Here is a 26,386-nt window from a genome sequence, read left to right as displayed (position 1 = left end):
TTAATTTGTGTCTGAAGATGAAAGAAAGTCTTACGGGGTTGAAACAACATGAGGGAGAGTAATTACTGACAGAACTTTCATTTTTGGGTGAACTAACCCTTTAAAGCGGCAAACAACAAAAGTATGCACTTCACAGAGCGATATGTTTCTTATATTTATTGTTCTTGATGTGAACAGGCCTTAGCTCTGTATTGGCATCGGCCATGGAAAAACATCAATCTGTCAACAATCCCAGGTGTATTTGAACCATATTTCTGAGTCTCTTGGCACCGCAGTAACTCATTATCCCGGAGTTTGTTTGTTCACAGCGGTAATCCTGCTCCTCAAACTCCTTCAAATGTCTTTAACTCTTAGAAACACAAAAGGAGATGTTAGTCAGAATGAAAGAAAGATGGATGGAAGAAAGATCCAATGAAAGTGAAATGTTTTGCCATTCCAGAACTATTAAAGCTTATCACAATCAGTTATTTGTCAAGCACTTCTGTACAATAGAAATGATTTCAAAAGCAGCGTCACAGTAATAAACAGGAAAGTAACAGAATTAATAATGCAAACTTATTAATTATTAAAGAGATTATCTGTAATGTCATTATTCAGTTCAATAACTGTAAAGTTAATCAATTATGAAACGAGTTTGATTCAGACAATAGTGTTGTTATTCAGCCCGAGTGGTTCAGTTCAGTTCTTAATGTGTGGAGCTTTATTAGTTTGAAAAAAGTTGCTTCATTTATAAAGCAGAAGATAATAGTGTGATTATTCAGTTCTCATGTGATACTGTCAGTGCAGTTAAATCAGTGTTTTTGCTGGATTTTAAGTAGATCAGACTCCACACTGGGCCTTGGCTTCTCTGGAAGTTGACGTCGGCCTGGTTTTGTGAGACTTCCTTATCAAACCGAATGCTTTGAACTGGTTTTACACTCCGACCCATGAGATCTTTAACCATCTTTCCACATTCCCAGGATGACATGGGTGCGGTAATGGCACTCATCACACTAGGCTGGCTCTATTATTATGTGCAGTACTCTAAAGGCAGGAGAATATGTATTCCTCATCCTCCGTGGGGCTTCGAGTGTGTTGTAGACGGCCTGGCTCACACACAGCACATGGGAAAGCTCCGTAGAGGATCTGCAGGCACGGTGGAACGAATCACAGTGAGCTCAATGTATCAGGTCAGCCCAGCGGTGGAGGCAGGAGAACGAGGGAATGTGTGTGTGGATGGGAATCCCTGCTCTGTGCCAGACGTGCTGTTTTCGTGGAGCTTTTGGTGGGAATAAAGCTCTTAAATGCGAGTGGAGGCGCTGAGCCCTGCTGTTCGGCCAGCTGGAGGGGCTGAATGTAAGTTCTGTGCGGGACATCTGAGAGTATGACCCAGACCACACGACAACTGACAGATAAGACTAAAGTCAAGCCTTTATAGTGTAGCTTTTGGAAACGTTCATTGTCTTCAGATCCACAAGTAGCCCGGGTTATTCGCCACAAGTCATATTGATAAATGGTTTCGTCATTTAGCTGATAGTTTAGTCATTTATTAACTTTAGTTAATGTTAACTAACAATTGAAAATACTTCTAAAGCATTTATTAATCTGTTCATTTCAGTATTTATGGAGGGCATTTTCTGCCAAATTTAAATAAATAAATTAAATGATTAAAATGAAAATTAAAACCAGATTAACGATTTCATTACAGAAAACAGTACGCAAAATATGTGACAAAATTGAGAATGAAATTAAATGATTTCATTTTCACAGCATTATCCCTGTCAAATTGAAAAATAAAATGCATGAAAAAAAATGAAATGTAATGAAAAGCCAAACGTGAAAAAGAAAGTACAAATGCAGTTTTTACAATGCTCTTTAGTAACGCTCACGCAATAATAGTGACACAATTCAAATACAAATGTAAATTTTCGTTTTCATTTTATTTCCTCTTTTATTTCACAGTTTTCATTTTCGTTTTCACTTCTGTACACCCAAATAGTTGAATTTCCAAAACAGCCTAATACATGAATGAACCTCATCGTCGATTATGGTCTATTCTGAGTCTAACATCATAACTAACATGGTCAGGCTGGTTGTTTCCATGTTCTAATGCTGCGGCAGCTTCCCGCAAAAGCTCACTAACAGATTTCGCCATATCTCGTCGTCTCGATTACTATATTATTTAAATAATTTTGTTTCACACATTCAACTCATGCACACGGGACGTCGACGACTTCGCTTTACAGAAGGCGTGCCTCTAGCGCCGTTACTAGAATAAGCCACACCCACTCATTAACATAGAATTTGCATGCAGGTTGTCTTTGAAAATGAAAACGAAAATGAAAACTGTGAAATAAAAGAGGAATTAAAATGAAAACGAAAATTTACATTTGTATTTGAATTGTGTCACTATTATTGCGTGAGCGTTACTAAAGAGCATTGTAAAAACTGCATTTGTACTTTCTTTTTCACGTTTGGCTTTTTATTTTAATATTGGCAGTCTTGCCTTGAGACTGTAGTGAAAATGAAATGTGAAATCACCAATTGCATTTTATTTTTCAATTTGACAGGGATAATGCTGTGAAAATGAAATCATTTAATTTCATTCTCAATTTTGTCACATATTTTGCGTACTGTTTTCTGTAATGAAATCGTTAATCTGGTTTTAATTTTCATTTTAATCATTTAATTTATTTATTTAAATTTGGCAGAAAATGTCCTCCATAAGTATTTGCTAATACACTGTTAATCAAAAGTTGTGTCTGTCTGATGTTATGTGACTAATAATGAACAGTTGTATTTTTATTAACTAACAAAAATATTGCTCAGTGTTAATGTTAGTTAATGGGACCTTATTGTTAAGTTTTATCAATAGTTTTGCATAAAAGTGCCATTTTCATACTGTTAAAGAGATACTGTTTCTTTGTGGGCTGGGTACAAATATTCCAAAGTCACATGATAAGCTTCATGTGAGGAACAGACCAACATTTGTGTTAAGCTCTAGAAATCATCAAGGTTTAGTGTCAGTGATGCCAAACACCAGAACAGTATGTGCCAGTTTAAATGTGTGAAAGAGCAAATGAGTTTTGAGAGATCTGGCGAAGGGGAACTCCACTGGATGGGTTTGAGTAAAAGCAGGTGTTCATTGTTTCCTTGTCCACTTAAGCTGGTTTTGGCACAGTTTTCTGAATTAGCTTCTCAGTGTACGTTGATCAGCCAGCTGGACCAAGCGATCTATGTGTGTGTATGTCTGTGTGGAGGTTAAACATGTGTGTGTGGAGGTTTTAACACCCTTTGTAGTCTGTCGCGAGACGGCCACAGCTTCCACAAGAAGAAGAAAACAGATGCTAATGTCTTTCATATGCCAGTCCTGGTCTACTCCTGTCATGCCTGCCACTCAAAATTCACTGTTTAGTAACCCAGTCTATGCATGCAAGTCTCATATTAATGCATTTCATTCTAGAATCTTAGGTCAAGCATCACTATTGTTATCATAATCGTGGGAATAATAATGCTAATATTACATTTTAGTGTCTGCACCATTATTTGCAATTGTGCATTCTTCAGAAAATGTACAAATCCATTTTCAGCAAAAAAATCATTGCCGTACCAGTGGGTTTTGCAGATGTAAACACTTTATCACTTCATCGGTAGTCAGACTGGCAGTTGGAGTTTGTCTCTGTGATTACCCAGAATCCTGTTCTCTGGCACATCCTGGGATTTAGCGTCAGTTGTGGGCAGTGAAGTCTGAAAGGAACCAACAGATGGAAGTGTGTGTGAGCCCCTCCTCTCCCCCCAGGAGTCATTCAGTCACAATCACTGGAGTTCATGGGGCTTTACTGTGGTAGTTTACCGCTGTCCTCTCCCACACTGCACAGCTGCACACCCCCCCCTGCACAAAAGCTTACTGTTACAGCGTTTGTGTGCCACGGTTAGGTGCTCACCCCACGGCAATGGCCTCATTTACCGCTCACAAAGACTCGTGGTTCATAACGTGGGCGCTGTAATGCTGATTTTGCATCAAAGATTTAGATAAAGTTTCTTAATTAGTCGTGCTACTCTATAACTTTCCCCATTTTTATTTTTTGTTGTACTGCTTAACGATGCCACAAGACGTCACTTTTAATCTCTTGTGTGTTTTAGGGCCAGTGTTGTGCATACAGATTAACTAAAAAGGATATTTTTAGCGAATAATAAACGCTACAATGTGATTTAATCCAGAAAACATTATAAAAAAATAGCATTAAAATGCTTTTGACGCACCAATAATTGTATAAAGTCCAGGTTTTCTGTCATATCAGGCAGCAAAATAAATATTGTTGCACCGTACCTCTATATGTATATCAAAATAATCATATTTATGTGTGTTTCAGTATCAGCAGTACTCTCATGGACATGGAGAGCATCGCATCCAGTGGTCGTTCTACTCCAGCTATGATGAACGGTCACGGTGGGGCTTCTTCCTCCTCCACCAAGGGCTCATCTTACCCCTGCTGCTGGGATCAGTGCCACATGCTGTTCAACACCAGCCCGGACCTGGCCGAACACATCCGTGGACTGCACGTGGACGGACAACGCGGCGGGGTGTGTGTGTGTGTGTGTGTGTGTGTGTGTGTGTGTGTGTGTGTGTGTATGCTTGCTTTATGTACTACATAACATGTATCAGAAATATATTTTCTCAGGTTTTCTTTTTGAGGCGTATGCTTTTGATGGACCGAGTGTAATTCTTACATTGCTCACTGTTTGCACACCTGTTTCCCGCAGGTTTTCGTGTGTCTTTGGAAAGGCTGTAAGGTGTATAACACACCATCCACCAGTCAAAGCTGGCTCCAGAGACACATGCTGTCACACAGCGGAGACAAACCTTTCAAGGTCAGCCTCTTCTTTGCACAGACACATGCAAATATTAGTTTTAATCTCATTTATAATACAGTAGTCAACATTGGATCAAAAAAGTTAATCAAAGTCCTACCATAAGAACAGGTATCGTTCAAAATTCATGTATAACTTTGATGAAAGGTTTTGGTTCACTTCAAATGTTGAGTACTGTATTTAATTCTTTTAAAAAATATATAATTTAAGAAAAATAATTGGTGAAACATCACGTAAGGTCCATCTTTTGAAAGATGCACCCTTCGTGTTCATACTGTAATACTAGTATAACGTTTTGCATACTGCTATATTTTTGTTTGGCTTTGCAATAAAAATGCTGTCCACAGTACTCAACCTGTAATTATAACCCTATACCGGTTTTTCATTTACTATAATTACTCTGACTGTTCTCTCTCTCTGTGAAGTGTGTGGTGGGCGGTTGCAATGCCACCTTCGCCTCCCAGGGGGGGCTAGCGCGCCACGTGCCAACCCACTTCAGCTCCCAGAATTCCTCCAAACTCTCTAGCCAAACCAAGGTGAAGGAAGAGTCGCCGTCCAAAGCGGGCATCAACAAACGGAGGAAACTCAAGTATAAACGGCGACGGTCGTTGCGTAAGTGTCAGTGTATCTTTGATCTTTAATCCGTATTCAGCTCCTTTTCAGAGCTCCTTCTCTCTAACTCCAGTCTGTTTCCTCCCACCAGCGCGACCTCACGACTTTTTTGACGCACAGACCATGGATGCAATCCGTCATCGCGCCATTTGCCTCAATCTGGCGACCCATATTGAGAGCCAGGGCAAGGGCCACAGCGTCGTGTTTCACAGTACGGTGGGTACACACACTTCACGTCCTTAAGCAAGCTGGATCACTAGCAGACTATTTCTGCTGTACACATTGTACATTACACAGTGAGCTCTTAAATTGCATATTGCTTCACATGCTATTTTTTTAAATAGTAGCCCGTTTGCAGTATATACTGCACAGCAAGCACTGCAGTGATGAGTTTTATCTGGGAAAACTTTGAAGTAAAATTGTTTAGTCTTATTCTCTTTTAAATTTTGAAAGTTGAATTTTATTAAATGTTTGTATTTATTATATTGTTCGTTGAATGTGTATCTACATTTTAAAAAGCTGATATGGCAATACATTTAAATACAACCAGCCAACTTCATATTCTGCTCTAGTGTTACAGTTCAAACGCAGCCCATGTCTTTAGTATAGAAAATATACTTGTTCTTAGAGAAATTTGTGTAGATTCTGTCTTGAATTGCTGAATCATGAGAAAGCGTTTCTTTTTTGTATATACTAGTCATCAGCATGACTGCTTTCCATAGCCATCAAGCTCGAGTCGGGACTTGCTTGGCTCTCACGCTCCAGTAGCGTCTGTCTGCGCCACGGCTCCCCTGTGTCTTTAATTAAACTGTTAATGAGCTGCACAGGCCCTCCTCTTCACATCCTCGCTCGCTGATCCCAAAACCCCATGAAAACTGTCCCATTTAACCAGCACGCATCAGTTTCTTTTACAAGCACACAGCCAGTAGATGTAGCATGGCTTTAACCCATAAAGGAGTTCTCATACAGCTTTTCATTGTGTGCAATTGAGCAGGTGATTGCCAGGCGAAAGGAGGATTCTGGGAAGGTGAAGGTGCTGCTTCATTGGACGCCCGAGGACATGTGAGTATATGAAAGCGCACCACTCACCTCAGGGCTCTGCACTAAATGTCAGCCGTTTATATGAGTCAGGAGCCACCTGAGGGTGGCCTTATGCACTGATGCTTCAAAACACACACATGTATGACCTGATATACGTCACAGACCGATGGTTCTGAGGCTCCTTAAGTCACATTAACTGCCTTAAAAACACACAGACTGATCTACAGCTGACTCTGTAGATGTTATTAATCCCAAAGGAGAAGTTTAGCATTCCTCCCTGCAGCGTGTGTGTGTGTCTCCTGGTGTGCAGAGATACAGATGAGCTCAACGGCTGTGTGCAGAATGAACAACTAGCATACTACATATTACACAGTAGATGCTAATTGCCTATTTTTTTTTTAAATGTAATTTGTATTGAAATATTTTTTTATTATGTGAAACAGAATGCAACACAATGGCTTTTGTACTTCTTTTGAATAAGCACTTTATTCATGAACATAAAAAAAATGTAATGTAATATGGACACACTACATCCGTCATGTTGTTAGTGTAATATGACCTTCCAGCGTCAGTTACGTCGCTTCACTGCTATTCACGAATCCTCTATCATGGCCTCATGGGATAGCACTATTTCTCGCTGGAAATAGTAGGTCATCCAGGTACTTTTTGCCTGCTGTTTTATGAATGCAGTGAATTCGGACATGCTCTCTTTAACAAGCTATATAGTAATGAAATATGCATATTTAGTTTCAGGCAATAGTATGCGATATTTGTCACATGACCTCGTGTCTTGAAATTTTAGTGTCCAGTTCTGTTATTAACAGATCATTGTTATGCATTACAAAGTTTTGTATAAAAATGTTGTTGTTCTGATCAAATAATGCGACACAAAGGAAGTTCCATTGCATTCATCAGACTAAAAATAGAAGATCAATTTTAGAACATTGTTGTATACAGTATCTGACCCATTGTGCTCTTTATATGAGACATTTTGGCAAGCCAAGTGTTGATCATTGGGGAATTTTATGCTTGCATAAACAACTTTATCTAAAAAATAGTAGGTAACATGCCATCACTCCCGGTCTCTCCTCCATTCTCATATTTTTACACACTTTACTTCTCTTAATCCCTTTTCTCTTCTTCCTATCTCACTTAATCCCCTTTTCTTCCTCATCTTCAGTTTCTTGTGTCCTCCATGTTCAGCGATGCATCAGATCCACCTGAGCATTCAGATTAATGTGGTAAATGTCCACATTAATGTCAAGTCTAATGGATTGAAGAGTGCTGGCCTGAGTGAATCGCCACCCACCTGGAAACAAACTTTTGAAGTTTGTCCAACCCAAATACTTTTTAAAGGGTATCCTCTTGCTCTCAACATTTCCATGGCTTAGACAATTTCCACGGCTTTGCCTTTGAACGTTACCTGTAACCGTTCTCACATTCCCACTGTAATTTCACCAGTTTTAGTGTAAATGCTGAGATTTAATCTTGATGTGCAGATTAAACTGGTGTTATCCAAAAATGACTTCTATGGTTAATGAACCTTTTTGACTGATTGCACATTTGTACTGCAGTGTTACGCCTAGCCAGCTAAAATGGTCCGTGTTGTGATAATTGGTATACTTGCATACCTTTACACTTATGCAAACCTCCTCACAGGACTGTGTGTGTGTGTGTGCGTGCACGCTGCTATTCCGAGTCGGACATCAATCTGAGCTGGAGGAATGTTTGTCAGTTCAGCGATAATACAGAAGAAGATGCCGTCTCGGGAGATGTTTAAAATGGATTTCTGGGTCAAACAAGGCTCTTCCATGAAATAACAGCAGGGGAAAAAAACAGAAGCATTTTTAATAATCTCATTGAGGAATGTGTGTTGGAGGAAAGAAGGGCTGTGTGTTTGTGTGTTATCTGGCAAATGCTAATATTTATATGTAAGCCATGTTTGGAATCAAATACTAGCATACTGCTTACATACTGTATGCACACTAGTATCCTTTTTTGCAATGGCTGTAACCGATCAAAAAGTGGCCTAGTGTACCCGTGTGAACCCTTTACTGCATATTATTCATGTTATGTGAAGCTATTGCTCTGGCACACAATGCAGTGTGCACAGCATACTACAAAATATGGCACATTGTATTTTGTATACTGCACATCTTGACAAGTAGCATGCTGAGTGTGTTGCATTATACTGTAGAATATGTTATCCTGTGCAGCATGCTCTGGTTTTGTAGAATACTATATCCCACAATGCAGTTAGTTCAGCACACTATATTTTTAGTATATTATGTTGCATATTGCACATTTTGACATCTATACTATGTTGAGTGCATTGCATTAAACTTTGGGATATAGTATACTATGCAGTATGCTCTGGTTTTGTAGAATAATATGTCCCACAATGCAATGTGCTCAGCATACATAGTATATTATGTTGCACATTTTGACTCGCAGCAGGTCAGCCCATGCAAAACATTTGCATACTATGCACAAATGCACACTGCATTCTACTTTTTTATTCTGAATGCACTCTGACCCATATTTCTCTGTCTTTCTGATGTGCACAGACTTCCAGACGCTTGGGTCAGCGAGAGTGACCGTCCCCAGCTGAAGACCAAAGTGGTCCACCTCTCCCAGCTTCCTCAGGACACAGCGGTACTGTTGGACCCCAACGTCTACAGGTGACATTAGCTCACTTAAACTTTACCCGTAACGTTAAGAGCAAAGGAGCCGTCGACTTCTTCCTCGTTTGAGCTCGCTGTGGGCCACGTGTTTTGAAGTTCTAGACGGGAGCGACAGCTTTCCTGCTGAAAGCTTGACATGAATTTCTCCAACAGATGGCGCCGGTGTCACTGCAACGAGAAATGGCCTTTCCAAACCTAAACATGCAACACGCCGGCTTCGAGATCTCAAGGGGGATGTGGGTGGGAGATCAATAAATAACCTTCGATCCGAGAGAAGATGTTAATTAATCAAAGCTGACGATACTATCCGCCTGGGTCACAGATACTCTAAACTCACCTCTGACCTTCTCCCACAGATGTAAACCATGATTCCAGGATCGTTAGAGCCACTATTAATCGACCGTAATACATCATTTCTATGTTTATTAGACTCTAGTAGGAGTTTGTTTACCCAGACTCTTCCATTGGCGTGGAATGTGATGCATTCTGAGCATGTGGTCAAGGCAAACGTTTTGTGGGCAGAAGCGCATGTATTCATGCATGTTAATGTCTTCAGTTCCCCACACAGCCTACGGTGTGCCACGGTGAATAACAGGAGCACGGACAGATGCCCGTCATCTTCAGGGGTCTAGCGTGCTCTGAAGAGCAGGTTTATGCATCGTTACGCTGTTTGTGATACAGAAATTCATTGGAAATGACGTGTTTTCTGGAGTCGTTGTGCGTTTATATGCGTGTGTGCGTCGTACTAAAGTAGGTTCTGCTTGTTTTCAGGATGTTTTTCTAGAAGACTGGGTGGGGAGGGCAGCTTCTGTCAGTGCCTGCTGACGTACCCAAACCGAAGTGGACGCGCGGATCTTTTGAGACGGGACTTCTTTTCCCTTTGCCCCCCCCTCACACGCACACACACACACACACTCTCCCTTTTTTTCTTTTTAATGCTCAGAGTCTGCCAAAGCATGCAGTGAATTTTTAATGTGTGTTTTTATCCCTTGAAGAGGAAAAAAGGCACAAAATTGTGTACTCTGTCGATGCTGGACTTTTAACTATCTGGGAGAGGATGGCTTGTGTTCCACGGTTGAAGTTTTAATTTTCCTTCCCTGCGTCCTCAAATCTGCTGACAAGCTCTTACAAGTCCTGATTACTATTTTTCCTTTTCTTTTTCTTTTTTTTCTTCTTTTTTTGTCAAGAAAGTGCCCATGTAAATATTCCAGGAGATTTGTAATATATTTTTGTACTTCGGAAATTTTACTGTACTGTAGATAGACGTAATAAGCCACAGGCTAAACAGAAAACATAATTGTACAGAATGTGATAGCTAAATAGTTTTGGATGATGTGAATGCTTCCATAGACATATTTGCGTGTTTTACTTCCCATTTCTTGCTAGTATGAGAATCAAAAAAGGAGTGATTTTTCTTTTTCTTTCCCGAACACGTGCACAGACTCTTGTAACTGCTGCTCTACCTACTGATGATGATGATGATGATGGGATGTTCTTCCGTGTGCACTGTTTGTGCATTTGCTCAAGCCAAGGAGTGTATAGACATCTCAATGTAATGGTGCTAAAGCTAACACTAGCGTTTAGGCTAATGCACATAGGAGAACTATAGGATCAATAATGATGGTGCTTCTTAGATTATGTAATTCCCTGTTCCCCATACTTAGAGATCATAACTCTGTCTTTTTTTAGTAAAGCTGAAAATCCAAAAAAAAAAAAATGCATTTTTTTTTGTTTGTTTGTCTGTTTGTTTGCAGCTAACGCTGGTTCCAGCCCATATAAACCTCGTGTTTCTCACACAGGACTGTTGTTTATGAGCAGTGAGGAGGCCAGGGGCATCTGGGAGTCGTTTTATTGGGGCAGATTTGCAAGCGTTGACGTGTAGGCCGTCTGCCAGGACCTTTAGCTCAGCGTCAGGCGTGCACACATGCCCTCTGAATATGCCTGCTGGACACCTGACCGTCTGCTTTTGAGTTTACATAAAATAATTCTCTCGTGTGTGTGCCTATTGGCGCACTCGGTTTGGGTTTTCCGTCATGCTAAATGAACTTGTCTTCATTTAGTGTCGAGTTTGCATATGTTCTAATTCTATTATAAGAGTTTTCTGTGTCTAACGCAATAGATACATGCTGCATTTTTGGTGTTCATGTTACAGTGTAGCTGTAGTCAACGTTTCGCATTGAATATAATCATAGTGTAGTTTGTATTTGGGTCTGTGTTTGACTTTCCAAATGAGTTTTTATAGTGTAACGTACCACTGAGTAACAAGCACGTCTTAATTGCGAGTAATACACAACAGCTGCGGTCTGTCGGCGCGCGTACAATGGGACTGTTTGTCCTAAAACTATATAATCAGAGGTGCACATGACTGGTTTATTTTATTTATTTTTGGAGAAACTACTGAAAATACAGCTCGCCTAAATGTGCTAAACCACCAAGAGAATAACTAAAAAAAATAAAAAAAATTAATCTAAGCATATTTACATTTTAAGAATACGTTTTCTCTAAAATAATTAACTGCAAATTTAGTAACTTGCAAAAATTAATTGGGTGTGTTGGCCATCCTATCTTGCGGAACACTTTTATTATTTAACAGATATTTTAAAGTGCCCCTATTATGCTTTTTAGAATATTTCCTTTTCATGCAGTGTGTAATATAGCTGTTTGTGAATGTAAAACGTCTGCAAAGTTTTAAAGATCAAAGTACACAGCAAATAAAGTTGTCTCCTAAAATAAAGAATAGATTCTGAACTGCTGTTTCGAGTCGTCAGTCTCACTTCTGTAGGTTTGTAACAAATTTGCATAATGCCAGCCTATCGTCTTCATTGGCTGCTGTTGACCAACGTCTACTTTGACCCTCAAACACTAGTTTTAGCTAACATGTTGTAGCAACATGCGAGTTGTCGACATGTCGAAAATGCGAATCCACTTCGCATGCACGTCCGTATTTCCATATTCCAAAGGACTCGTACTGGAATTGATGTGGTAAAACCGCTTCATTACTGTTCGTATCACTGTGTTTCAAGCGTTAGAATTCAGATATAGGATAGGATTAGACTTTATTTTCCCGAAGGAAATTTGTCTTGGACGCATACAATATAGTGTCTGCTGTTTAAATACAAGTAACCAAATACATGCATACATACAGTACACACACTGCCTGTCGTACAACACACCTGTAATCATCTTAATAATTAAATTCAAAAGTCCAATGAAGAATCATAAAATATAAATTACAATTAAAAACAGCATTATAGAGATAAACCTCTGGCTGATTTGTCATTTAGGTCTTTGATGGATGGGGACAAAGGAGTTTAAAGCAACTAAGCCTGAAGTGTCTTCCTGAAGGAAGAAGCTGATGGACATGGGTGTTATCTGAGATGATGTTTTGGGTCTCTCTGGTGATTATTTCATCAAAGACAGCCTGGAGTGTGGGATGCTGCTTGACTCCCATCATTTTCATGGCTCTCTGTGTTAGCCGTGTAATCTGGGCTTTCAGCTGTACACTGAGATTGCCAAACCAGGCTGAGATGCCATACCGCAAAATGCTCTCAATTACAGCATGGTAGAAGGGAAACAACACTCTGGTTAACACCGAAGACCCTCAACCTATGAAGAAAATATAGACTCTGTTGAACCCTATTACAGATGTTTTCTACCTGGACTCTCCATGTCAGTTTATTGTCAATGTATGTCCAGATATCTAAGAGTCAACCTGGACTCTTAGATATCTCTTAGAGTCAACCTGGACAAAGTTCTGAACCTCATGTTTATATGCAATTGATTCTGACCAGGATATCATCAGAGAACGTGATCATATAATTGTTAGCAGTAATGCATGTCATTCATTAGTGTATGGTGTGAACAGGACTGGAGAACTAACACACCCCTGAGGGTAGCATCATCAGCGCCTCTCTGGTGTTTGTGTGCAAACTGATCGGCCGACATCCAGCTGTAGTTTAACTCATAATGAGCTTTTCCATGCACTTCATCACAACAGAAGTTAAGGCAATAGGTCTAAAATCATTATTCTCCTGTGGACAGGGTTTCTCAGGTGTTCATTTCATCACAACAGACTGGGCCATGTGACCAATCAGAGCAGAGGAAGCTCTTGGAAAAGCGGGATTTAGAGAGTCTGAATCATTTATCTAATCATTTCAGACTCTTTGAGAAATTAGGTGATGCTGCATTGTATGTTATGAGAAAATTAAAGTGTTTTTTGACCTTGGATGCATGTTAAACCTGTTGTAGGAGACTCTGAAACTAAATTAGGAACCTTTAATATTGCATGATAGCATTTAAGCTGCTGTTTTGGTAAAAAGCACATGCTTTTGTGTTGTGGTTTCGAAACCTTTTGGCTTTCCTGACATGGTATTTTGGTTTTGAATGAGTTCAATGGCAAAGTTGAACTTTAGTAGTGTACTTTATACAAAATAGTGTACTTTAATTCCTCTGTGAAGCAGGATGAAAATAGGTTGGATGCTCTCTGATGTTTTAACATTTGCGTGTGTATGCATTACAATTGAATTATTTGCACCAAAGAATGTCTAAACTCATATTCCCTGAAGGCAAGTTGTGCTTGCTGACTCAAACACTGAATGCAATGCACAACTGTGAATATTGTGAATTTCTAAGATATTTAGTATTAGCATGTTTGAATCGGATTTACAATTACAGTAGAAATTCTAAATGTTGTTATTGCGGTGTTTAGTCAAATATTGCTTTAATTTCAGTTACTTTACATGGCTTTACTGAAGATTATGAGGAACAAAAGCCTCAAAAATCAAACCGTTCACATTATATTTGGGCTGTGGTGCCTTACCGGAATATTTTCCATCAGATTGCACACATAGATGCCGTTTTTATTATAGTAAGGCTGTATTCAGACGACTTCTCCAGGTCCCAAAGCATCCGACTCCTTTGTTTTCATGCTGTTATGCCATTAGCTCTAATGTTCTCTCTCCAGGGCCTTTGAAGAGAAGGTAAGCAAGTGACCTAAATCTGTTTGTAGCACAACAGAGAGCATATTTCACTCCAGCTCTGATTCTGCAGTGCAGGTAAGGGTCCATTTACATCCATTCCCTCACACACTCTCCCCTGACGAGCCTTCTCACGGCTGACGTGCTTGTGTGGGTCTGAGTCAAGCCGTTGGGAGGGATGAAAAGAGAAATATCATATCCAATAGCTAATGGACACTGAGAAAGAGTGCGCTCTTCTTGTAGTAACAGGCACACTCTCGTTCTCAGATTCCAGCTCTGTTCCTAAACTTAACGAGCTGCCTTTTCTAGTTTACACCCTGCATAGGCAGCTGCCTTTTAAGGCAACGTACGAAATGAAAATGGATCTAAGCAATTGATTTGAAACACTAAATCTCCATGTGCCAGAATGGTGTATCTTTCAAGTGTCATTTCAGGGAACACTTTATTTTTATAGTGTATTTGTTACACGTGGTGTTGTAATGACAGTAAATAATGCACAATTACATGCAACTAACCGTAAACCAAACCTATTTAATAGAAGTTATCGATATTCAATATTTTTAATAGCTGCTTTATTTATTTAGCTTAAATTTATTTATATTTCAGCTTTAGAAATGTCTGTACTTCAACTTAATTTATAAACCAACTTATTTTAGTTAGTTGCCAAGATCATTTGTTTTTCATCTTGGTTTTATTTTAGCTTCAATTACCGAAACTATTACAGCACTGCATCTTTTGCGAGACTGATGTTAGCATGTTTCTAAGCATAAAAATACATAGATAGCACACACAAAAAATGTTAACTTTGATACTTTTCGGTTGTGCACCGTTGCCTTAAAATGCTGTCTAGGTAGTGGACACAGTACGTTTTACTTCTCTTGGTCTCACACATTCGCTTCAAACCCGTGTTCCCTCAGCATCAGTCATGCTTTACCGTGATCAGACCTCTCTGTCTCCGTCTCCATTTCTTAATGCTGGTTTTCCACTGTCTCATCACACTGGAGTCAGTTTTATGGCTTTGATTTAGTTTGGGTAAATGAAACCAGTTGATGACTGGATTATTTAATTGTCCGGAATCAGGATGTAACTTTATTTTGACTTTTCTTCCCATTGACAGATTAATTCATCAGAGTTCAAGAACGTCACGTACAGCCACACTTGTGGAGTAACACAATACTTGGACTGGTGTTACAGTTACATACTTATGTAATCATCATCCTGCCTGATTTTGTAGAAATGGCGGTTACTAGCAGGTTTCCAATATTTGTTTTATTTTTTTTTAAATATTTTTTTATTAAAGAAATACAGCAGTAAGACTAAATACTGGCTTATTTTGTCCATGTCAGGATCATGAACAAAATAAGCCACCATTTAGAGTAACATGTTGATTACTACAGCAATATATTTATATATAAAAAGTTAGTGTGTATATATATATATATATATATATATATATATAACTTTTTTTTTTTACAGTAAATCATACAATTGAAAAAACTTGGGTCTGCATTTAATAGGGTTTACAAGACAAAATATGGAGCTTGATTTAATTAATTTTAATACTCTCTGCCTGACCCAGTGAATTTCTATTGCATGTATGTGTGTTACTTTAAATCAAACTACTATCCACACAGTGAGTATTTTAACGTTTTCAGATTGGCCCCATTCACTTCTATTGCAAATGTCTCACTGTTACCCAGATGCTTGGTATGGAGGGACGAGTTGAAATGAATTTTTGAGACAAAACATTATGCACAAATGCTGTTAATGGATGTTTACTTGCAGTGGAATAATCCTTTAATTAAAAATCATTGTTTTTCTAAGGCTGTGAGTTCATCCAGAAGTAATTCCACATTACTTTCATATTTTGATATTTTGATTAGTTTGCTCAATTCTTGTTAATAAACTCTACTGGAATACATGTGTAATATGTCCATTCTTATGTTTGTGTGCAGCAGGAGTCGGTTGACCAGTGGATGCCGCTATTTTTAGCGCCTGACTTACTTGGTGTCTTTGCCAGACACACGGCACCAAGACGGTTTGTTTTATTGTGTGACAGTGTAAAATCAGCCTGGGATCGGCTCGTGTTTTCCCTCCCTCTGTCCCTGAAAGCGCCAGCGCTACGATTTATGAAGCTCTCTCTGCGAGTCATATGGAGATACAGCCCTGCATCTTATCAACAGGATTGAATCTGATTGTTCAACGCCTCAAAGAATTGTTGTTTTGGATGCATTTCTTGTGAGTGTGTGTGTGTGGGGTTGTTCGGCGGGCCGTCCAAGAACGTCATGTAAAATGCAGTCTGATTTACGAAACACAAGCAGGGCCTGTTTTGCTCCGTTCCTTTTCACATTTTTCAGGCGTGCATAAACAAACCTGAACGCGAAAACAAACAAGGCCCTCAGATGAGGAAGTGATTCTCTCATTCTTGGCTTAAGAAGAAGGGTATATTCCTTTGGGAAAGACCATTGATAACAGCTCTGTGTCTATTATGGCGGATACACGAGGCGTGATAGTCGAGTGACATCCAGAAGTTAGTAAAGGGGGGCATGTGCGTCATTGCAGCAGTTGAAGGTTGCTGAAACACCCCATGGCTGCCTGATTTCTGGACCGGGTAAATTATAGCCATCTTCCCCTAATTAGAACAAGAGAGGCTGACTCTCAGGAGGACCGTGATGACATCACGCTTTTCCCACAAATCCCAGAGGCAGCTCTGTGCTCAGACCGTTGAGCTGTAAAGATTGAGTTGTAGATTCACATTCGGTGTTTATTTAGAGCACATGGCAAGCCACCAAAGATCTGTGAGATTTATGGCTGTTTTGTAATTGGTACACCAAGATCTTTTAGTCCAGGCCAATCAAGTGAAAGAAAAGGCATTACAAACTAAACCAATAACTTGCGTTTGGAGAAAAAAAGATATATACGGCTTGGAGGTGCGTATTAACCATTTTGATGAAGGATAGATCGGTTTGGGCTTTTAGTAAATGGAGAGATGTTATTTGATCTTTTTAAGACATAGAAAAATCTCAAGGATAAAAAAAATGGTGATTTTGTTTTTTTGTTTTTACATACAAACTATATTTGTGTCTTCAAGTCGGAAAGTTTCCAACTGCGTGTCTGGAAAAGTGCCGTACAACAACAACATAAATATGAAAAAAATTCTTTACACATTGTTTATTGCATTAGTCATGCAAGCATTAAATTCGAACATTGTTGTAGCAGATTAACTTTTAGCCTTGTGTTAGAGTGGGCACGTGATAAATCATTAATGTTCAGTAGTGAACATGAGAACGTAATAGTCATTGCTCTAAATGCAAACTATCACTCTGTTTTTGTTTTAGGCTCAAATGCAGTTTTAGTCAAGCAACATCTGTTATGACTTATGATTGCAGTCAGAAAACTACCTTTTTAACCCGTGCATGATGCAGTAACTTCACCGTCCTCTGTGTTGCAGATGTTCTGTCAATTATGTGTTCAGCGTTTCTCAATGTCATCGTCAGTTCAAGAGCCTCCAGCATGAAGCTCATTAGGCAGAACAGAATTCTTGCTCTGGTTTTAATGGAGTGAGACTCACTGCACATCATACACCCAGGAGAAATATACTTCATTAATACAATTATATTATCATTTTATTAATAGAATTGGTTTTCATACACTGCGATATACAGTGAGGTCCAAAAGAGACAAACAATGGAAATTATTCAGCTAATTTATGTTGTGTTGTGTTATGTTATATTCAATGGAAAATTAATTTGCGTTTGATAACTGACCTATAAATAGTGCTGAATCTAAAATAGCCCTTAGCAATTTTGCATAATAATGTTTCTTTATTTTAAAATTTTCAAAATCTTTACTTTATTTATTGGTTTATAACTTAGTCATTTTCATTGTGGCCTCAGACTTTTGGCCCCCACTGTATTATTATAAAAATTATATGATGTTTGTTTTGAACTGTCAGCTTTCAAAGGTCAAATATTTTCTTAGTTTATAACAGGATCTTCCTGTAATCAGGCAAGATTGAAGCTGAGAGAAATGCACGCTTTTTCTGTTTTCACGGTTTATATTAGAGATATGGCTCACGCAGCTTGTTCTTTTTGGTCAGACACCAGGGTTTTGATTGACACTTCTCTCTAACTATTTTCCTTGCGGTGCTCTAATTGCTGCTTCAACATCAGTCTGCAACACAAACCGCATCCAGCAGAGAGCGGGTGTTTTGCACGTCTGAAACCAGGTCAGAGGAAAGCCTCAAAAGATTCAGGCTTTGGTAGGCAATGGAGATGCAATCGGATATCTGGTCCAACACCGCTCTCTGTGTGGTCCGCGTTCTCTGCTTCTCTCTCTGTCTGTCGTCCTCAGTTTGCTAATTCTGTGTCACTGAAGCGCTGTTACAAAACAAAGCCCATTGTGTAAGACTTTCTCACTTGGAGGTGACTACAGATTGATAGATTACCAGAGCTGGCTGTGAATTGGCTCTTCTCACGTCATGCGTCTAAATGTTTCTCACATGGTCCCTCAGCGAGAGCCGAATTTTCACATCCATTAGAGCAAACTAACTGCACCGAGCCCCAAACCTCTGTGAAACTGAGCTTCACTAATAATTAGACCTGCAATCACATTGATGGCTTGTGGGAAGGGTACGGCTCATGCCAAAGCAACAGAAATGTGGAGGACTGTTGTGATTGGCATGCTTTAAGATAGACAATTTTGTCTATGCTGTCTGAATCGCTAAAAGACCCCAGTGATCTTATAAATAGGTCATTCTGTGAAACCCGTGCCCTTCACATTTTTGAAAATGTGATTTTTACAGTATTTTTTATGAATGACTGTAATATTTTGAATGTTATATCAGACAACGTGTTTACGTATTAATTGCAGTGCCATCTCGAAATAAATGAATGCATGTTAATGCATGTTGACTAAGTGCAATGTATTGTTGTCAAAAATCTAGATTTTTTTGATGCATATCGATACTGAAATATCTGAAACTCTTCTGCTGGATACCCAATACCAGCTGTGTGTTTTCGCTCTCATCTCTCCGACAGCTATTGATACACAAACCCTTTGGGTGTAAAACCCTTTACTCACTCATTTCATTTGCTCCGGATGAATATTGTTGGTGTTACAAGGCTTGACTTTCAGTGTGGAATTGCAAGTATTGAGCATTTTGTTCTCACACCCAAAGTGCGCGCACATAAAGACAAGTATATTGGCTATTTAAAACAGTATAATGGTGTCCGTGCGTCAGGTCTTAAAGTGACAGCAGCCTAATATACCGGCTGCCAAATTATGAGATAATATTAAAAATATCTATATGGCAGTTTTCCCCCATGGTATCAGTCAAAATTGTGGCTAATAACTTTGGAAAACCACTAGCCACAGTGGCCGGTGAGCAAAAAAGTTAATGTCAAGTATATAAATATACTTTTGTGTATTTTGACAACCTCATGATGAAAAAAATATTATTTAATATTGTTATTATAATTAAATTAAAATTATTTATATTTAATGTGAAAGAGAGAAACAAATGGCACTCGTTTAGTTGAATGAACCAAATGCTGTGAAGTCTGATTTGGACCTTTGCTCTCATAACACATTGTCTTTCTCCTCGATCAGAGACTTCGTGTAAGCCAACGAGGTCTTTACTGACCTTCAGTTGTGCTGAACAGCTGGCTAAATCGTGCTTCTCCAGAGAACGGTTTCATCCCAGAGGGGGAAGATGGTGTATTTTCTACTCTGGGCTATTTAGAGATTAATTATGTCTCCTCTTGTCAAAGAAAAGGACCAAAAACTTTGTTGTCATTGTCAGATGGCCATGTTTCGTTATGTCGCTAACACACGCTGCCATGAAACAGACTGGCGTACTACATATAGCTAGCTTTTGAGGTCGAGGGAAGGGGTTTGCTCAACGCTAGCAGCTACTCATCCACAGCCAATGTTGCATATGCTAATGCGCTCCTGACAAACACTCACGCTCCGAACACAGCGTTTGGCAAATTAATTCACGCTGCAGTGCCGCAGTGACTCATTGAGATTTCTGCTGCTGTTGTCGTACCCGAGCAAGCATGTTTTGTTAGCCCACAAAACATGCCTGCTACACAACAAAAGATAATAAACTGCTTGGCCAATCGTTTTGTCTTTTTATCCAGCTCATTTCCATCTGGGCCTGGTTGTGTAAAAGTGCAAACATGCTAATTGAAAAGTAAAGTGTCACATGATCTATCTTTGTTTCTTGTGTTTCCATTTGTTTTATTAAAGGTCCCATGACATGAAATTTCCACTTTCTGAGGTTTTTTTAACATTAATATGAGTTCCCCTAGCCTATATATGGTCCCAAAGTTTCTAGAAATTAAAATAAAGCTACAGACACCGAAACGGCCCGTCTGAAGGAAGCTCATTCTGGGACTGGCTTGTAGTGGCTATAATTCTGCACCGAGGCTGAATTTTTGGAAAGAGATTTCAGATACAGTACTAAGGACCACTAAGGACTATATTAAAGCCTACAAAAAGTAGCATGTCATGGGACCTTTAAGACATATCCTTTGCATTTTATGCTGCATTCACATAATTTTGGAATTATAATATTCGTGTGATGAGTGCACATGAATTTGACCACAAATTTGGACATGTTAATTATAGAATCATGGTAGAAGCTAATTACTTTTGGTTATGAATTCTAAATTGCCCAATTTTACCATTTGTGTTCTGACCAAAATCACTTGAATGCACGTCACAACTCAGAACTCAGTCTTTTCAGAAAGACTTAAAGGCAGCAATAGGCCCTTGATAGTGAGCACATGGCGTGACACACTATCAGTCGTCACACTCGGGCTCTGGTCTTGATTTTGGGCTCATTGTTTTCGAGTCCAAGAGGAAGTGAGGTACAAGAGATGTGGACTCCATGTGGAAACCATTCCCTTGTTCCTGTAGCCGCTTTCGAGAGCCTCAGGCTTTGGTTCTTACCCAGAACTGGAGCGTCGATGATGGTGAAAGCGCTGAACTAAAAGCGCTTTTAGGATTCAGTTCTTCATAGTTGAGAATAGTGTTGTTGTTTTTTTGTTTCATTCCAGTGACTCGAATCTGTTCACCAAAAAGAATCATTCAGATTTGTTGACTGATTTGTCAATGGCCCTTTCTGTAGGTTTCTCTTATTCAGTTCATCATGTTTGAGAACGAGTTTTTGATTCAAATCACTCACTGTCTTGAATTTTTTTAAACTGTTCACGATAAAGATTCATTCAGATTCATTCACTGAATTTTTCAATGGGCCTTTCTACAGTCTACAGTCCCACCCAAGTCTTTTTGAGTCACTAAATCATTCATACAGTTGATTCATCAAAAAAAAAAAATTGTCTTTTATTAAAATTTGCATGTCTACAGATCTAATAAGAGACTTTAGAGTCGTAAAGCATCTACTAGATCTGTCATATCTTCCATCCATCTTGACAAAGGCTTGACTTACTATATAATATTTGTACAATATAAAAAATACAATAATAGTCTAAATTCATTGAGTTTCAATAGCATCCTCATGTTAGTCTCGCGTAGCCAGACTGATGGCAGAAGGTCTGAACTTCAACGCTACTTTCATTGGCCAAGGACCGGACAGAGGTCGTCTGACTGACATGTAAACCAACCAGTCACAGTTTGATCTGTTTCATATCATGTTTAGGGGCGTGAAACCGTCACATCAATGTCCCTACAATAACAAACTCTTGGATGTATTTTAAAGTGACTATGCCGCATACTTCACATACTTTTGAAAATCCAGCTTTAGTTGATATTGATTAGCGCTCATTTTCACTGTTGTAAACACGATGGCATTCTTCCTCCATAAGAGGGTTTGGCGTCACTGCATTTTTTGTTTCCAGGCACCCAATCAAACAATCAGATGACGACTTCAAAACTCCTGAAGTGTATACAATTTTGTGTGCCATGTGCATCAGACGTTCAGCCAACGGTCTGTGGCGTCTCCTAATGTCATTTTAATTGTCTTTGGTCATCAGTTAATTTTACAAGGTCTTAATTCTTCTGCCCTCCTTCTCTCCTTGTTGTGAATGAGAGCGACACATGACGGTCTGAAGGAGTGTGACCCACCTCGTTCAAAGCCCTCTCCATGATTCAGGTGTCTCGTTCAGAGTCTCATTCAGTAGACCTCAGTGAACAAAGAATATCGTAAAATATGAGTCAGTGCATGGAAGAGAGCAAGAATGATTTGTTCACTAGTTGCTAACATAATCTCTTGTTTCATTCTTACCTTTTGCCTTTATCCTTAATGCCGTTTTAATGGCTGTGACGTCCATCGGCTGGTTTGTGGAAGTGATCAGTGTAAACAAAGCCGGTGCAAAGAGGACTTTGGCAGCGGTGGACATTTGCACATACAGTCCATTAATCATCTGATAACCCCTGCAAGCTGTCCAACCATGTCTTTCTCATACAAAGATTCTTGTTCCTTTGGCTTTTCTCCCCCCCCCAAAACATCGAAAATTGCTTCACAGCTGCTCTTGGGATGGGAAGAAGAAACATTTTCAGACACGGTGTTTACATTGCTCCTCTAGCAAAGTGCCAGTGGGACAGACAGACATGTAATGGAGCGTTCCACCAAGCAGAAACACTGGACGTTGTACCGGACAACAAGTCAAATAACTGAGTGTGAGAGAATCTTGGCCTCGTTCCCTTTCCTGTCAGTTTGTTTTCCATCTCTACGAAATGTTTTCAGGCCCTTCACAGTTATGCTAACACAATCCAAACTCTCCTGGACTACTGTCAGAAATGAGACACTTAGTCCAGCATAAATTTTTGTTGGTAAGGACAAATGCTAAAGTAGCAAACCCAAGAGTGTTGACACAGCATCTCACTTTTATCACTGTTTGAAAGTGTCTGTCAGAATTTGGTGTTGAGCTATAAATATCAAACCCTCTGCGTTTCTTCTCCGTGACAGCCTTCTTGTTTTGTAGGAGCTGTCTGTTGCTGGATCTGAGACTGTAAGCAATGGTCCCGCGGGGTCACGTTCGGAGAAACATCTTGGGTTAAATATGACCCCTAGTTTGTTTGAAACGTTTCCTATAAAAGGCCTCAAGTTTTTTGGCAGTTTGTGTAATCTAAGAAGGCATGGCCTGTATTTGAGCGTGAGCTAGAAGTCAACTTGGGTCAACTTTTCACATTAATTTGCTACATATCGGCTAAATTGCCGTAAAGTTAAAGAGTTTCAGCGAGCGGCAGGAACTCTTGGCTGTGGTGTAACCCAACAAAAACATCAAACAACAGCGTAAACCTCTTCCAAAACCAGGTTCTGGAAACACATGGAGAATGTGGCTTAGCTCCATTTAGTCCAAACAAGAAACAGGTTTTTATAGGATTTGGGTTGAAATTCAAGGCGTTTCGAGTGTATTGCGAACCCTGTATCGCCAGACGCAGAGTCTTGGTCAGTTGGGAATATTGGATTGTACATTTTTCAAGGGATTCAAGTGTGGAAACAACGAGTCAATCAATCTTGTAGTGGTTGGCAGTGGGAAACCTCTCGTTCTTAGCATCCCACGTATTTTAGAGTTATCGGAAAAGGTGGCTGCCTCTTACAGGTGTTTGCCAGAAGCGGCAGAATTCAAAATATATTGCATTACCAAACCGCTTGGTTCTTTTAGTCTGGGGGGGAAAAAACATGTAGTCCTGGTCCGCTTAGCGTTCACATTGGCATTTTAAGACCGAACCTAAAGGCATAGGGATATGATCACAACCTGATTAGTCGGATTTTATTACGTATATTTTGCGATGAAACTTACCGAACATTTGGTAATGCAATTAATGCTGTGTTTTTGATAAATGTGCTTGTTGTATGTGCGTAGCTACATATGATGTTATTTTGACCAGCTTATAAAATGTGTAAAAGAGTGAAAACAGTGACAGAAATCCATCCGTCAAACACAAACGAAGATCTGATGTGATGGGCAACATCGCGACTATGACGAGTAAAAACAGGTTTGCTTTAGCATTCTGTCCTTTTTAGGGTCCATCTTGTGACATCATGTCCTGTTTTTAGTTAGTTTACATGTTTGGTCCGTTTTGCGTTCGTTTGGAAGCGGACCGAGACTCATCTTTTCAGCGTCTCGGTCCACTTGTTCGGTGCGCACCAGGGTTCAGATGGCAGCGTTCACACTTATTCCAATGAACCGCACTAACAGAGCAATCGCACCAGGGTTCGTTTTAATCCAACCAAACATGCCAAGTTTGAACACACACTAAATCCAAGTACTACATCTGGTGCATAACTCATACCACACCATTTGTGCTCAAAAAAAAATTCTAATATACTTCAAAATTTGCAGCTTAAGTAGTGTTTTAGTACTTTCCAATGTCGTTTATAGGCGTTTACTGGGGAGAACTTTAACCTATAATTGTACCGATAACGTTAAATATGTAGCTAAAACTTGGACAAAGGTTGGTATTAATTGTAGTTGTGTCAAAAGTTGAAATGGAACTCACATCTCGTAGCTCTGAGGTCATTTGGATCAAGGTCGTTTGGGAACAGGGCAAAAACAAAAGCTTTATTTAGTCTTTAATGAAGTTGAAGAAAATTGAGCATGTAATTCCAGCCCAGTGCTTCTTGAGCACTGCAACGTCTTGTCAGAATCCCTCATTTATCCAGACTCCCTGAGCCCACTGCTGCGTTTTTGCGTGTCCGCAGCACAAGGCTTCTGAAGGCTGCTTTATTGATTTATTAATGCTGTAACTGTGGGGGCTCAGGAGACGATTGGCCGCGGTTATCAAGGCAGTTATTCCACCGTTCTTTGGTCTGAGAAACATTACAGCTGCAATCCGAAGAATGTGTGAAGTAAGTGTTTGGATGCTGGTGGAATGCCGGTCAGGATTTTGCGGCGAGCACAGATTGATGAAATTAATGTACTCGTCAGATAAATAAATTCAAATGCACGTCGCTTACAATATAATATCTCCTCTGATTCCCCACTTATATTCAGCAGAACTCATTGTAAACCGCACGAGGAGCGGGTTGAGATGAAACTTTGACTGCAGAAGGTGTCGAGTTCTTCTGTTAATGAGAAACACATGCAGCTACAGCAGTGTGTGTGTCTGTTCCCGGCGGATCTGATGGGGAGACGACTGAAAGGTGTTCATTATGAAAGTCATAGTGCAGATTGCTGAATAACGCTCCTCATTTTCATGCTGGTCACCCCTGTGCTGATGTCAGTCAGGTCAGATGACTCCTAACCCTGTCCTGATTGGTCAAGTGGGTCATAAGAATTATTTTTTGATCATATTTTATTCTCAATAGAAAGGAAATAAAAATTAAAAAATATTCATATTGAAAATTCTCATTGCCGTATTGTCTGGATGTTTTTTATTTACTTTTTTTGTCTTATTTACTCCATTTAAATATTCAGATTTTCATATATACTTCACAATATAATACTTATTATATTAAAATAATTAAATATTGTATTTAAAGTATTTACTGTATACATCATGATGGTATTTGTAAAAATAAAATGCATATATAAACACACATGCATAAATAACATATTTACACACAAATAAAACAAAATATGCATTGACTAGTTTTGCAAGATTCACTTTTAACTTTTTGTAAATGTTTTCCTAGTATTTGATTAAAAAAAGCATCTTAAATGGTCACAAACTGTAGCATAACTGGTTTCGTGCAAACAAATGGGATGTCACATGTGATGCTAAATTAGCATAATAGAACAAATGACTCACACACATGAAACTAACTAAAGCCAGAAATGGTTTATTCACCCTTTCCCATTGTTTTTGTCTCACTTCCACCCAGCAATCCCATCATCCATGAGGACTTTCACTGCGGCTCCCATTAAACCCCACGGGTAAATGACGGACGTGTTAATTCCATTCCTCCAATCAGCTTTGAGAGAACGCCAAATCCATCTGCACTGTTGCCCTTTCTTTCCCCAAAGACTTCCTGTGACCTCATGACATCTTCACGTATTATCTCTGCAATTCTCCATCTGTGATTATTGAAGAGTCTCTGGCCACTCAAACTTTCCTCCTCACCGTCCATTAAGACAATATAGACACACGTCCTCTTCCTGGCAGATTCGTAACATCTTTAGTTGATTGGAACTTCTTAATTATTGCCCTGACGGTCAAAATGGGGATTTTCAATTCTTTAGCCTTTTCCTTACAGTCACTTTCTATTTTGTGAAGCTCAACAATCTTTTGCTGCACATAAGAACTATA

General features: G+C 39.4%; 1 protein-coding gene across 5 annotated transcripts in view; it reads left to right on the top strand.

Moving 5' to 3' along the window:
• Positions 1 to 26,019, top strand: part of aebp2 (AE binding protein 2) — a 28,090-nt gene extending 2,071 nt beyond the window's left edge. The window contains exons 2-8 of one of the 5 annotated variants that reach the window (XM_084111408.1): positions 4,353 to 4,563; positions 4,744 to 4,851; positions 5,277 to 5,463; positions 5,555 to 5,679; positions 6,458 to 6,525; positions 9,072 to 9,185; positions 25,962 to 26,019. In XM_084111408.1, the coding sequence (XP_083967534.1) occupies positions 4,353 to 4,563; positions 4,744 to 4,851; positions 5,277 to 5,463; positions 5,555 to 5,679; positions 6,458 to 6,525; positions 9,072 to 9,185; positions 25,962 to 26,004 (856 nt within the window). In that variant the 3' untranslated portion in view covers positions 26,005 to 26,019. Of the gene's footprint in view, positions 1 to 4,352; positions 4,564 to 4,743; positions 4,852 to 5,276; positions 5,470 to 5,554; positions 5,680 to 6,457; positions 6,526 to 9,071; positions 9,325 to 9,959; positions 10,910 to 25,961 lie in introns of those variants that run through there. The other 4 variants (XM_084111407.1, XM_084111410.1, XM_084111409.1 and 1 more) reach the window with 4 other exon arrangements.
• Positions 26,020 to 26,386: the final 367 nt, after the last annotated feature.

The sequence above is a fragment of the Abramis brama genome, assembly GCF_963993115.1.
Source record: "Abramis brama genome assembly, chromosome: 4".
In the NCBI taxonomy this organism is placed as follows: Eukaryota; Metazoa; Chordata; class Actinopteri; order Cypriniformes; family Leuciscidae; genus Abramis; species Abramis brama.
The sequence above is the reverse complement of the archived record's forward strand: the minus strand, read 5'-3'. Positions and strand labels throughout refer to the sequence as shown.